Source organism: Nicotiana tabacum, chromosome 22 (genome assembly GCF_000715075.1).
Source record: "Nicotiana tabacum cultivar K326 chromosome 22, ASM71507v2, whole genome shotgun sequence".
NCBI lineage: Eukaryota > Viridiplantae > Streptophyta > Magnoliopsida > Solanales > Solanaceae > Nicotiana > Nicotiana tabacum.
The window spans coordinates 109,591,475-109,606,180 of record NC_134101.1 but is presented as its reverse complement, the minus strand read 5'-3'; the positions used below and the strand labels follow the sequence as shown (position 1 = coordinate 109,606,180).

At 34.1% G+C, this 14,706-nt stretch overlaps 2 protein-coding genes across 4 annotated transcripts; one reads left to right on the top strand and one right to left on the bottom strand.

Moving 5' to 3' along the window:
• Positions 1-6,065: 6,065 nt before the first annotated feature.
• On the top strand, positions 6,066-8,632 carry LOC107815205 (actin-like). 3 transcript variants are annotated; one of them, XM_016640730.2, is made up of 5 exons: positions 6,066-6,169; positions 6,635-6,706; positions 6,808-7,201; positions 7,646-8,259; positions 8,409-8,632. In XM_016640730.2, exons 2-5 carry the CDS (start codon positions 6,647-6,649, stop codon positions 8,472-8,474), a joined length of 1,134 nt encoding a protein of 377 aa, XP_016496216.1. In that variant the 5' UTR covers positions 6,066-6,169; positions 6,635-6,646; the 3' UTR covers positions 8,475-8,632. The 3 variants fall into 3 exon arrangements, with proteins under 3 accessions (XP_016496216.1, XP_016496217.1, XP_016496218.1); XM_016640731.2 differs by having other exon boundaries at positions 6,088-6,195; XM_016640732.2 differs by lacking the exon at positions 6,066-6,169 and adding an exon at positions 6,242-6,540.
• A 58-nt stretch (positions 8,633-8,690) lies between these two features.
• On the bottom strand, positions 8,691-9,697 carry LOC107815206 (uncharacterized). Its single transcript, XM_016640734.2, has 4 exons — positions 9,507-9,697; positions 9,300-9,422; positions 9,060-9,221; positions 8,691-8,986 (listed from the first exon to the last, which is right to left on the bottom strand). Exons 1-4 carry the CDS (start codon positions 9,611-9,613, stop codon positions 8,695-8,697), a joined length of 684 nt encoding a protein of 227 aa, XP_016496220.2. The 5' UTR covers positions 9,614-9,697; the 3' UTR covers positions 8,691-8,694.
• Positions 9,698-14,706: the final 5,009 nt, after the last annotated feature.

The following is a 14,706-nucleotide window of genomic DNA, read 5'->3' as shown; positions in this document are numbered from 1 at the left end:
TATCCCAGAAACTTGAGTTAGAGAGAGTCTCTGGCACTTATTGAGTACCACCATGGTATACTCAGCCCTTAGGGGGCCCCTCTCCAGGGTCCCACTTACTTTATATATTTTTAGGATGAGACGTGGTACTTGATGAGCTGATAGGACAATAGGATAACTCTCTTTCTGAAGCATATAGCATGACACCACTTCTATTTCGTGGTAGCCTTCATGTTGATTGTACTTACTTTTGCTTGGGTTTGTCCCAAGTATTTATTTCATCATTGTGTCTTAGAGATTTCATAGATAGTTGTTATTCTTTTGGAGGTATAATCGAGAGTTATTCGTATGTCATGCATGAAAGAAATATTGTTATTCTTTTGTATTTTTTAATTCTTGAAAAATAATAGATTTAAAGATTTTGTTTCATGTATGGTTTTAATCATTTAAAACTATTGTGTTTTCAAAAAGGATTTTGTATGTATTTATTTTGTATATAGATGGACATTCTTGTACAGTTTGGTTCGCTCGGGTTGGATAGTGTGCCAGGTGCCGGTCACGTAATTTTGGGTCGTGACAAACTTGATATCAGATCACTAGGTTCTAATTTGAGTCTTAGGAAGTCTATAGAATCACGTCTAGTAGAGTTCTCCTTATTGGTGTATTGTGCACTACACCCATAATGGGAAGGCTATATGGACATTGTAGGATTGTCTTATTCCTTTCTTCTTATTCTAGATCGTGCGTTAAAGCTTGAAGTGAGGAGAAAATTATGTGTATGTATTGACATCCTAGCAGGGTTTACGAAGGAGAGTGTTGAGCATAATGTTTGAGATTTAAGTAACGACACTAGCTACTAGATGAGCTGCCAAGAAAGAGCCAGTGCCTCTATATATGAATATGTTGGCAAAGATAAGGAATAAAATAAAATAGGTTCAAATCGAATGATGCAATAACGAATCATATTTTTTTGCCAGGAGCTAAATGACTGCTTGAAGGAAGATAAGATGGGAATCTAGTTAACCGTTGTCGTGATACATCGAGAATTGCAGGAAGTTTGTGCTACCAAAAAAAATATTCGCCTCTTGAGAGGTCATGACCCTAATGGCCTAGTATATGGTGGGATTGCTCGAGAAAAGGACACGAATGTAATATGTCAGCTACCAGTTGTGAAAGGCAAGTAGAACAAGAAGAGGTAAAGTCCAGTCAAGTGAATGTGATAGTTTTGAGTCGACTAAAAGAGTTCGTATCCCGAGATTTTTATAGATGAATACTGAAAGTTGATGTGGACCAGATGAACACTAGGTATTATATGTTATAGTCATTATTATGTCACATGAGCTAGCAACGACATATCTAGAGTATCAAAGCACATTTCTGAGTGATCAAGGCAATATGAAAGACATTAATTGCTAATAACAAATGAGGATATACATGGCTTAAATATAAAGACACTAGAATGGATAAGTAGAAGATATGCCAAGGTACGAAGTGTACAAAACGCATGATCTAAAAGGTTAAAGGGGTAACATAAATTGTTTAAAAGGCAAGTCGTCATGAAAGGACGATATTAAACTTGTATAGACAGGGTACGTCTCAGTTGGTGTTGATAAATTTGTGAAATGTGATGTTTCGAGATTATACTCCAAAAAGCTTTATATGGGCCAATGGAGCAACTGTATGGATTGATTAAACTCTTACATTGTGAAGGGGTTGAATGTGTTAAATGAAGCACAAGGCTAGGTAATACTTTTGATGAGTTGTAAAATATTACATAAACGAATTAAGGGTAAAGAGTTGAAGAACAATAATATTACATTTTGAAAGTCAACGAATTGTAAGTGTTTCAAAGATATGTATTGATGTCTAATGTATCCTAAAGAGGTTGTGCGAAAATGTGGCTAAGGATATCCTATTAGATATGGAGGTTCTCATTGTGTAAACACATGTTAAAATATGGGTAGTAAGGGTATGATCGAAAATGAAAAAGAGAAAAAAATAAAAATTATATGGGGATATGGTTTGAAAAAGATAGACTGTGAGTTGCTAGCATTATTGTTGTAGAAAAAAAACCAAGGTTTGTTATGAAAACTGCATAAAGTTATGATATGTGGATATTTTTGTGAAGCGGTCATACTTGTTCAAAATGGTTGAGCTTCGGCTCAGAGGCCTAAGGGAGTCATACTTGCTAATGACATATTCGGGCATGAACTCAGAGGCATAAGGAAGTTGTACTTGTATAAAAATATACATGAATATGAACTCATGAATAGCGCAACAAAGTTGTACTCTAAATGTATATCTCAGCTAAGTTCAAGCAACGTATACATTAGTAAAGTTAAATGTTTGTACGAATACAGAAAGAGAAATATGTTAACCATGATATTATAGCAAGGGTGGAGAATGATGATACTTAGCAACATAGGTTGCAGTTTGGAAGTATCGTGGTATTTAAGAAGGGAAAGGAACCAAGAGATCTCTAATGATTGTAGAGATTCGATCATAACATCGAAATCGGAAGATAAAAAAATATGATGATCACGAGATTTTATCCAAACTCAGTTGAAAGTGGAAACTATGAGAAGAGATTCCTGATTGGAAAATAAATGACCCTTAACATTTGGATAGACACATAAGTGTACCGGGCAAGTGTACTTGTGGCATAAACTTTGTAATATCTATAAAAAAAAAGGAAAAGACGAGTTGAATTTATCAAATATCTTCTCGAAGAAAATAAGTACAGGAAGAACAAATGAGATTGCACTAGGGCTACAAGATTGATGTAGATGAAAGAGATACAATATTTTTGTTGTGGAAGTTAAAGGGATAGATTGTTATTATTCGAACAAGTTGCCAATGAACAAACAAATGATTCAAATGAGTCTTAGAAGTTCGGGTTAGGTATGAACCGACTTGAATACCAGTTTAAAAAAAAGGGTGAATAAATATGAAAATGTTATTGTGCAAACTTAACTCGATGAAATAGAAAAATATCTTTCCGAGTGTATTCGTAAATAGGAAGTGGATAATGTAACTTAAAACATGATTTCCAAATGGATTCAGTATGTCGGAAGGGGGCGATAATCCTTAAGAGATGGAAATACCATCGGGTCATATTGAAGGCCAAGTGTCGAAGGCCTACATGTAGTGGTGATAATTATGATGATAAGAAATTCCTAGCGAATGGAACCACAAATGTCGGCGTTAAGAAATCGATGGTTGGTGTGTGTCACAAACTTAGTAATAGTGGGGACTGAATATTTTCTACGAAGAGGGCATATTAGCTATGATGATTAACAAGTTGGGGATTGAAAAAATTCCAACTGTGATTGTCGTAAGGGCGAGGAGATAAACTATATGTTATTGGAAAACAAGGTAAGACGTTGGGTAGGGTCACTCACTCTATTAGATCAGGAGCAACAGTGCCCAAGTCATGACAGCGGCAGTTTTTCTTCACAATAGAAATACTGAAAGGACGGATGGAAGAATGGTATCTGCCAACAGCCCCCGTGCGAGGAAGAGCCGAAGGGATTTTCTCTTCGAAGTCTTTTGGTGTAACAAGACTTCTAAGAATGATAGAATCCACCGTTGGAGGAGAAGCATCCTCAGCCTTGCTCTTGCCCTTTGAAGAGCTGACGTTCTTTGAAGAATAATCCATTTGGATGAAAGAAAAGCTTTTTCGTTTGAAGGGAGTTAAATAAAGGTTAATTAACAGTGAAGAAGAATTTTAGAAAGCTTGGAAAATTATGGAGTATAAGCGGAGAAGGTTGATACATATAAGTAAAAGTTTTGGCGTCTAAATTCATGGCTATGATTACCTCAATAATCGGCAAAAGCTATGTTGAATCGTGGGATGACGCGTGTTCAGGGCGTAAAATGCGGAGAAACATGTGTCTAATCAACCGTCAGAAACCTTAAGAGGGAATCATAGTAATTCCCGCCAAAAGAGTGTTTCTACCAAATTTCTGGTAACACAAAGCTATGTGACTAGAAAACAAAGGAACTATCTGTATAGGGTAAAATATGCTATGCCAGGTAGCCGCTTAAAAGAATGACACGTGGAACCAATGGTAATTATCTCGTTCGGCACCGTGGGGAATGAGACTCATAAAGAGGCAATAAATACCTTCCGTCCAGTAGTATTAATGAAGAATATTCCACGACATTCAATGCACTGTCCGTTACAAAGAATTTGTCATTTATGCTCACCGCTACATCTTCATCAATAGCACTCATAATTGACATTTAAGAAGAGCACGATCGTAGGACCTTGTTCACTAGATGTAGCTATAAATAGTGAGATCTGTTAATATTATAAGGGCATGAATTTTCTAGCAAACTGAGACTACAATCTATTCAAAGCTCTATACAATTTTATCTTCTTACTTTTTGTTCTTGTTACTATTGCGCCCGGAAACTTCACTACCAGAATCTTTATTTCTGTTATTTCATCTTCATATCAAGGCTAAGTATATATATTTCTTCAATTATCTTATTATTTCAGGATCGAATTAATTCACTTGTCTAGAAACTATGTATAAATTTAACTATACCGTTTTACAGGTAAACAATTACCCCTCTATAAAAGCAATCTTTATAAAAATAAAATCTTTAAGGTTATTGATAATAGGTCTAGAGATTTTGACCAAAATTTTTAAAACTTTAGTATACCACTTAGAATAAAAAAAATTACGTTAGTACATGCTTCCATAATTAAAAATTTATTTCATTAAAAGATGTGCATAAATATTTTCATTCCAATGGATGAAGTTTCTCATCTCTATCTTATTTGGGATTGCATCGTAGTTATTATTGGATAAAAAAAAATCATCTTGTATAAAGTTTTAGATTTGAACATACTACTAAAGTTTAAGCTTTTCATGGACATTTGAATAACTTTTATCTATAAAAGTTAAATCATATCGAAATATCAAATAGAGTTATAGGTGTATAACAATTAATTGCTAAGAAAGTCAAAGAATATCGAAACAAACAAGGTAATTATAGAGAAGTTTGACTGAACAACAAAGATAAATATTTGAATTTACACTACATAATTTTGGATAAGCTTTTTATTTTAATTTTAACCTTGATTTTCTAAAAAGACTTTGAGAGAAAAACTTTGGATATTTATTAATTTGTTATTTTATTTTGGAATTAATAATCTCAGAATTATAATACAACATTGAGTATGGTGAATTATGTTAGGATTGCGTATACCAATTAAACACGAGTTAAAATAACCTAATATTTTATTTTAGAACTGTTTTCCATTCTTGTAACCAAACGACCCATAAGAGTTAAAATAAAAAAATTTAAATTATTTTTTTTTAAAATATAAAAGATGTTATTCTTTTTAACGTATATTAAAAGAAAAAAAATGTCATATAAAATAAAATTAAAAAAATGATATTTAAGGTGTTTATTCTAAAAACTCAAAATTCCGAACTCGTCTATAGTGTATAATAGAAAACATGAATAAAATAAAAATTGCTACTACTTACAGCTTGTTTGGATGGTTGTTACCAGTTGTATCGTATCGTATTGTTACTTTAAATACATTGTTTGTTTTGATTGTTATTTAAATTTTATTGTATCATATCATTAAATCCGTCGTTACGTAACGATGAAATGTGTCACTTTATGTAACGACTGATTTGGTGTGATCGCGTCGTTTCCTTGTGTTTTTCTCTCAATCTCACCTTTCATTATTATTAAATAATTTTATTTTATCATTTACCCTACCTTTTTATATACCATCTAATAATTTTTCTTTATAATATTGTAAGTTTATTCATTATATTACTGATGCATGATACCATGAAATGACTGCAAAACGACACAATTCATCCAAACATTATATTCATCAAACAATACAGTATAATATATGATACAATATATGGATCAACCATCCAACCGAGTTGTAAAGAAAAAAAGAAAGATATGCCTAGGCTAAAAGAAAGGAGGAAATGGGAGAAAAAGCGAAAGAAGAGGGAGAGAGGTGTGGCGACCACTTAATGATGGGCCCCACGAGGTATCAGTTAAAATGATCCAACGGCTGAGATGTCTTGCCCCTCTTCAATATATTGTCTTCCAATTTCTTCTCTCGAAAGAAAAAGGCTTGTCGCCATTTCACATCCCTTTTTGCCTAGCGATACAATACATCTTCTCTCTCCAATCCCCAAAAAAGGTGCAATTCTTGTGCATTTTCCTTTGGTATGATAGCTACATGTTGATCCTTACTTGTCGTTTTTCTTTTGTCGTTTCATTAGTTTCGGTTGACCTATGGAAGAAGGAAGATAAAATGATCTTGTTGGATGGTTCAGCTATATTTATACATACTTAGTTTGAAATGCTATTCCGATGGATCTTTGCTTGACATTCATAACCCTTTATTGCATTTCTGACTCACATATGGATCTCCTTCAAAATACTGATTGATATCCCTTTTTATTAGCAAAAGGCTCTCAATTTCTGCTCTTAGTTGAATTTTGCTGTGGTTTCTGGATAGATTTGTATTTGATTAAGAAAGCTCGACGCGATCATTTGATTACTGTTAAGGTTAATTGTCATTTTGAATCATCAAATGCTCTAATACAGAAGCAAGATAGATGGTGATTTTTATCTTGTACTGAGGCTTCAGTTTTGGATGTAGAAAATAGCATAGATGGCAGACGGCGAGGATATTCAGCCACTCGTCTGTGACAATGGAACTGGAATGGTCAAGGTTAGCTGAAGTCTATGTTGTCCTATAATATTGTGTTAATGATGTTTGTTAACTTGTGATTTATTGTTTTTGAAAAAGCTTGAGACATTCTTATTATACAGGCTGGGTTTGCGGGAGATGATGCTCCAAGAGCTGTATTCCCTAGCATTGTTGGACGCCCCCGCCATACTGGTGTGATGGTGGGCATGGGTCAAAAAGATGCCTACGTAGGGGATGAAGCTCAGTCAAAGCGTGGTATCTTAACCTTGAAATACCCAATTGAGCATGGTATTGTTAGCAATTGGGATGATATGGAGAAGATATGGCATCATACTTTCTACAACGAGCTCCGTGTTGCCCCTGAGGAGCATCCGGTCCTCCTAACTGAAGCACCTCTTAACCCCAAGGCTAACCGTGAAAAGATGACCCAAATTATGTTTGAGACTTTCAATACTCCAGCTATGTATGTTGCTATCCAAGCCGTCCTCTCACTGTATGCTAGTGGTCGTACTACTGGTAATAAATCCTTACTTTTTTGTTAAGTTATTATGTTTTTACTATGTGAGCTGTCAAGTTATTGATTCTGCTACCTTGAAAAGACCTTACGGGCTTAGCATTACAATTACTATTTACTTATGGGATAAAGTCCTCGTATGATGCATTATAATAGGTTGGACTGATGCAGATACTGCAAAGTTCTTGTTGTTTGTATTTCGAGAATAATTGTCTTAGATGTACCAAAGTAGTAATCTCTTTTTCGTTATCCTTTGCAAAAACCAATGTCCAATGGTGATTATAAACTTCTTTACTTACCATCGAAGAAACTGTTCATTTGTCAGCTTACACGGGGATTATGTGATTCACTTGTTATTAGAGATATTTGGGGCATTGGACCCATATTTTCTTGCATACTTAGGAGCACTTCAGATCATTGCAACTAATTATTTCTTCTCTCTGCAGGTATCGTGTTGGACTCTGGGGATGGTGTTAGCCATACAGTCCCCATCTATGAGGGTTATGCCCTTCCACATGCCATTCTTCGTCTTGACTTGGCAGGCCGTGACCTCACTGATCATTTGATGAAGATCCTCACTGAGCGTGGTTACTCGTTCACCACCACAGCTGAGCGGGAAATAGTGAGGGATGTGAAAGAAAAGCTTTCTTACATCGCTCTCGACTATGAGCAGGAACTGGAGACTTCAAAATCTGGCTCTTCTGTCGAGAAGACTTATGAGCTTCCTGATGGACAGGTGATCACCATTGGTGCTGAACGTTTCCGATGCCCTGAGGTACTTTTCCAACCTTCAATGATAGGAATGGAAGCAGCAGGAATCCATGAGACCACATACAACTCTATCATGAAGTGCGACGTGGATATTAGAAAGGATCTTTACGGAAACATAGTGCTTAGTGGCGGTTCTACTATGTTCCCCGGTATTGCTGATAGAATGAGCAAAGAGATAACTGCTTTGGCTCCAAGTAGCATGAAGATTAAGGTTGTGGCACCACCAGAGAGGAAATACAGTGTCTGGATTGGAGGCTCTATCTTAGCATCCCTCAGCACCTTCCAGCAGGTTTGCTTTCCCTTCCCCCCTTCCCTCCCCACCCTCCTCTACCTATAAGAAAAAAGTCACAGCGGTTTTGTCAGTCTGTCTAATAATTACTTAAATGGAGAAGCTTGAGACAGTTGCTAATGCAGTTTGTATGTCTTGTTTGTCTGCAGATGTGGATAGCAAAGGCAGAGTATGATGAAGCTGGTCCGTCAATCGTTCACAGAAAGTGCTTCTGATTTTCCAAGAATAATAATGTTGGTGAATGCAAAATACTGTCGAAATGCAGCATCTTATATTCTAGTTTTATTTTCTGTATTTGTTGTTCTCTGTGTTTGATTGAAAGGAGTTGATTGTTGGATGATCTTATTCTTTTATTTTTATTGATTTAGAAGTTTCAACTTTCCATAATCATATTTCAATCTCATTGATAAAGAAAAGTAATACTAGTACATGATTTCATCCTGAGGTGGAAAGCAAGGAAGCTTGGCTATGATTATTGTCTCTATCACAGAATGGATGGTGATCCCATGTCTTGTCATCACTAATTGGATCATTGAGAGCACTTCCCAGCCTTTGTTCAGTATTGCACCTCTCGGAAATGGTCGGACGTTTGCAGAAACTCCCAAACCCTTTTATTCCAACAGTCACTTTTCGCGCTCTGTCTCTCTCTTCTTTCAGGAAGCTTCTGTCTTCCAGTAGCATTATGATCCTCTCTGACATATTTCTAACACTTAATCCCCAGTTAAACCTGCATTGCACAACACATATAATGCTAGTAGAATATTGAGAAAATGGAAAGCAAAGTGTAAATAAATACCAACCCTTTTTCATCAACATATTGAAAACTTGCCATCTGTGTGATACCATCTTCATCACTTTGAAACTCCTCTGCAATACTTTGTGGTCCATGAGTTAGCAGGTATTCCAATAACGTTAGAGCCTTATAAGATGACCTCCAATTTCTTGTCTCAAATTTCGACAATCTGTGCACATACCTAAAATGAATGAATTCCAAATCCAGGCAATTTAAGTACAAATAATATAGGTCTGGCCATACAAACCTCTTATGCAGAATATCAACGATCCTCCAATAATCATCAACTTCAAAGGCTGCACGTGATATTAGTCTCATGGTTTGCATATTTGGTGCACTCAAATCTCCATTTGTTGCTTCTTCTGCCAGCCTTTAATACAAAAATGATAAGTAAGAAGAAACTGACTGAAAATTAAAGATAAATCAATGAAAGTTAGTTTTCAAGAAAAGTTACAGTTGAGGAGGAGTAACATCTGTAAGAGCCAGTCGAGCAGTCCTGATTTTCTCTTTGAGGAACAAGGAAGCCTGCCTTCTGAATTCATGCAACACAGGAGAATCCATGTCGAATTTGTTATGGGGATAATCGATCAACTGAAATATATATATATATATATATATAGTTAGAAAAATTGCCGATGGAAATACAACTAACTATTCCATTAACGTAACAAACAACAACTACTTTATAAAGTGGATTTGCGTATGTAACTGAGACTAATGGAACTATTAGGAAGGCTTCAACATTTGACAATTAGATATTCTAAAGACAAATACCGCAACGTCATAATGGAACTTTCCATTTGTCAAATGTAATCAGGCAGCTGCCTTGTCTTCAAGTGGTTGTTTGCATTTTTCAGCATTAACTAATTCCTTCAGCGTTAACAAAACAAGAGGAAAATACTGCTTTATAGTACCATTTTTACCACTGCAAACAAGTACAAGATGAGAAGTAAATTTAAGGAAATTTCAGTTGTCAACATTTCCCTTATGGTCCTGTCCGTTTGGTTATATAATGCAAGGAATGTAATGTAAGGATTATTAATTCAAGGGATTCTAATGGAAAGATTATAATATGGCTTGCTATTGTGATGTAAGAATTATTTATTGGGAATTTTACATAAATGTCCCAAATAAGTTTTAACTTATCAATCTCTATCCATTAATCATAGACTTTCCAAAACTAACCAAACACATATAAAAATTGAAAACCCAAATAAATAAGGTTCTTCTCCAATAATCATATGCAAAGATCTCCTTCCATATTTTTAAGCGTGATCGGCAACATTAGATGCAACCCGAAAAGAAAATTTCATGGATGAGGTTGCAAACAAAGGGATGAAGTACAATATATATACACATACACACACACACACAATATTCTAAATTCTAAGCAAAAAAGGACCTTTTTCAGTGTGTATGGTTGAAATTCATTGAAAATATATAAACGAGTCAATATGCAAATTTTGAGAAAGATTGGAGGTGACTTGGACTAATTTAGACTTTTAGTATCAAAATTTGTAGTTAAAATCGAGTTCAAAAAATTCTTCTGCGACACATGTATCAAACATGTATCACACACAGAGATATACATGGATATACATGTGATACCTATTTGATACAAATATGATACATAAATCATACACAGAGTGATACACAAATTATGTTTGTCATGTTTCATCTCCTACTTCGAATTTTCAATTCAAACCACCTCAAAATTCCGCCAAATCATCCCAAAACAGAGATTCAAATTCCTTAAAATGTACTCAATCTATTCTAATAACACCCACTCAAAATAAAGAAAAACTGACCTTGTTTTAGCTACAAATAGCTAATTGGCTAATATTGGTAATATTTGGCTAATATTAGCAATATTTATAAATTTGACCAATTTTTGTAATAAGCTACTTATAAATGGACATAGCTGGTAGTTTTCCTATGGTTTGTTGCAGTAAAAGTTATTATATAGTGTAAATTTTAGAGTATGCTTAACCAAATAAAGTATTGGTTACTTCACAAAAGGTCATTTTTGTCATTTAATTATATTACTAGTCTCCGAATTTTTAATCCATATTCTATCTCGCATAAAATAATACATAAATTCTTGCATAACTTTTACATGTGTTAGTTATGAGAAAAATAACAGGTGGAACGATATATTGTATAAAATAATGTTAACTTCATGTGAAAGGAAAGGTGAAACCAAGTAGTGTATTGACAATGTTAATTTTTGTGCGGAGATTGTTTTTGGAATTTTTATCTCCTATAGCAAAGGTTAACACCTTATTTATTTTAAATAAGTACCATTTAAAAAAATTATATTCTATAAATACCTTACGGTTTATAGCAAAATATCTAATTTTGGTACCTCCTAGCTCTAAGCCACTAAATACGTTATTCAGTTACACTATTTTATTTCTCTCTCTAATTTGGTACATGTCATTCTCTCTTCCAAATAATACCGGATTCATTAACCGACCACCACTTTTCTTGGTGACGACAACATTGACGGATATGATGCCTTCTCACAAATACCAAACCTCAAAATCCAGTAACTATCAATTACCAGAGAATCAGCCATGGTATTCAACGCCAGAGCTTAAAAGGAAGAAGAGGGTGGTCAAATATAAGATATATTCCGTGGAAGGAAAAGTCAAGAAATCATTCAAAAATGGTTATCGTTGGTTCAAACATGTGTCAGAAGCAATGTACAGGATGCGTGGCAAGTGAGACTCAGGGTTTTTGCTCGACGGCGGATTCGCCGGAAATTAGGGTTTGTTCTTGAACAAAGACGACGGATTTTGGGGCTGAGCAACTTGATTTTCTGTTAATATATTTCAATGTATTTTCAACGTATCACGCTGTATTTTCATGTATTCATTGTCTTTTTTTCCATTGTAATTCAATGTATCTCGTTGTATTCTATGTATTTCATTGTATTCACTGTCTTTTTTTCTCATTGTATTTCAATGTATCCCACTGTATTCATATGTATTTCATTATATTCACTGTCTCGCTATATGCCATGAATGTATTCATATGTTTTTTTAATTAATATAATTTCTGTATTCAGATGTATTATATAATTTCTCTGAAGATTGCTATGTTTTGGGGGTATTTTTCGGTTGAGAATCTTTTTTATAACTGAAAATAAAAAATTTGTGTGTTATAATTGAGTTTGTTGAGTTATATTAGGAGTCTATTATGTTAATTGATTCACTTTCCGTTTTAAAAACATTGTAATCCCCTATTTCACGTCGTGAATACAGTCGAATAAAGTCAAATACAATAATCTGTCCAGCTGTAATCCCATGTTTCACTCCATGAATATAGTCGAATACACTCGAATACAACAACTGATTAGCTGGACTTCCCTGATTCACCCCTATTTTTGCTACTGTATTCATGAATATAATAGCTTAAATACATCTTACAACCACAGAAAAGGTATCCGTAATATAGCAAATGGTATCTATAGATGGCTAATTACTACTAAAAGATAGTATTTTATGAAAATTTCCCATTGTTGTTTCCATTTCTCCCAACCAAACATCATTAAAACAATCATCTTTATTCTTAAAAATAATTATAATTACATAAAAAAATCGCAAATGTTAGAGGTGAAGGATACCTACCACATGAACAATCTTCTCTTGTCAGTTCGGTGGTATTATTTTTACCAATTACTCTTAGAACTTCCGTTCTTTTATACAGCTTAGTGAGAAGGCGCATAAGATATGAGGTATCAGCTCTAGTTTACCACTCATTCTCAACTTCTTTTTTGAGTAAATGACAATGTATGGCCTTTCAAAAAAAAATTTAGCCAATATTTTTTAGAGAAACTTTCAGAAACCACTATGTTTTAATGGTTATTAATTAGTTGTAGCTACCATTTACTATATTACTTCCTATAGCTATGTTTTTAGGTTTTTTAGAGTGTATTCGATGTATTTAAACTATTGTATTCATGAATACAGTAGCATTTCTAGGCGTGAAACAGAGAATTACAGCTAGACAGATTTTTATATTCGACTGTATTCACGGCATGAAACAGGGGATTACAGCTAGACAGATTATTGTATTCGACTGTATTCACGATATGTATTTGTCAATACAGTAACGTAAATAGCGCAATTCATGGTCTATTCAGATGTTTTAAATGGAAAGTGAATCAATTAATATAATAGACTCCTAATATAACTCAACAAACTCAATTATAACACATAAATTTGTATTTTCAGTTATAAAAAGATTCTCAATCGAAAAACACCGCAAAAACATAGCAATCTTCAGAGAAAATATGCTGAATATTTTTTCCAGTCGATAAATACAACAAAAACAGAGCAATTTAAATACATATATACATCTGAATACATAAATTATATTAATTAAAAAAAATATGAATACATTCATAGAATACAACGAGACAGTGAATACAATGAAATACATGGAATACATCAAGATACTTTGAAATACAATGAAAAAAAAAGACAATGAATACAATGAAATACATGTAAATACAACAAGATACATTGAAATACATTGAAATATATTAACAGAAATTTCAAGTTGCTCAGCCCCAAACTCTGTCGTCTTTGTTCAAGAACAAACCCTAATGTTTATTTTCGCTCAATTCGCCTGTCCGTTTCTAGGCCAACAACACTGCCACTGATCTATAGGCAGATAGCATATCAGTAAAGTCATTTTCTCTAAAGGAGTGGAAATCTCATCAAGATCTAAGCACTAAAGAGGTGAATGAATAAGAAATTCCCTATTTTCAATAGCACACTGCCTTCAAAAGGAAATACAGGTTTGGAAAGGAAAATAGCAGTACTGGTCGCGTTGATTGAGAACACTTTAAAGGAATGGGGATGCAATTTCGCCACTTCTTCCTCAAATAAAATTACAATTTACAAACTTCAATTGAAACAAAAAAATAGCCTCCAGATTGTTGATTCCATGAAACAGAAGAGAAGACAAAAAAAAAAGAGAATTTCCCTAGAATTTCATAGGCTAAGCAACGTCTTCATACTCTTCATTATAAAAGTGAAACTTATTAGCATCCAAATGGAGCAGGGTGCCAATTCAACGGCCATCAGAATGGGGTGGATCTTTCTCTCTAGGGCTTGATTTCGACATTGATTCTGAACCCCAGCCCACTGACAGTGAAATTTTCGCGAGACAATGGAGATGAATCAGTGAAGAATAGTAATTGTATTTATGGAGAAAAACTGGCATTGAGAGAGAGAGGGTGGAGAAAAATCTGAAATAATGAGAGAGAAAAATAATACAAAGAGTATTTTATGGCTTAAGGGTAGGAGGTAACTATAAATAGATATTTGGCTATAAAAATCAAAAGGTAGTTATGGAATATAATTTTTTAAATCCTTATTTATTTAAAATAAATAAGGTATCAACCTTTGATAGAGGTAAACATTCCTATTTTTTATTGATTCGAAATAGCCTTCCGGCCCAATTTATTTAAAAGTTGTAGCCACCTTCGATTCCCAATGTATTTCTCTTCCCAAGGCCAACCTTTATTCCTATTCTCTTTCCCTTTCTTTCATAGTATGTGATGCACAACTTTTTTTCTCAAGACCATTTTCATTCTCTTTCTTTTTCATTTTATCAAATTAAATCTGGGTAATTCATGAGGG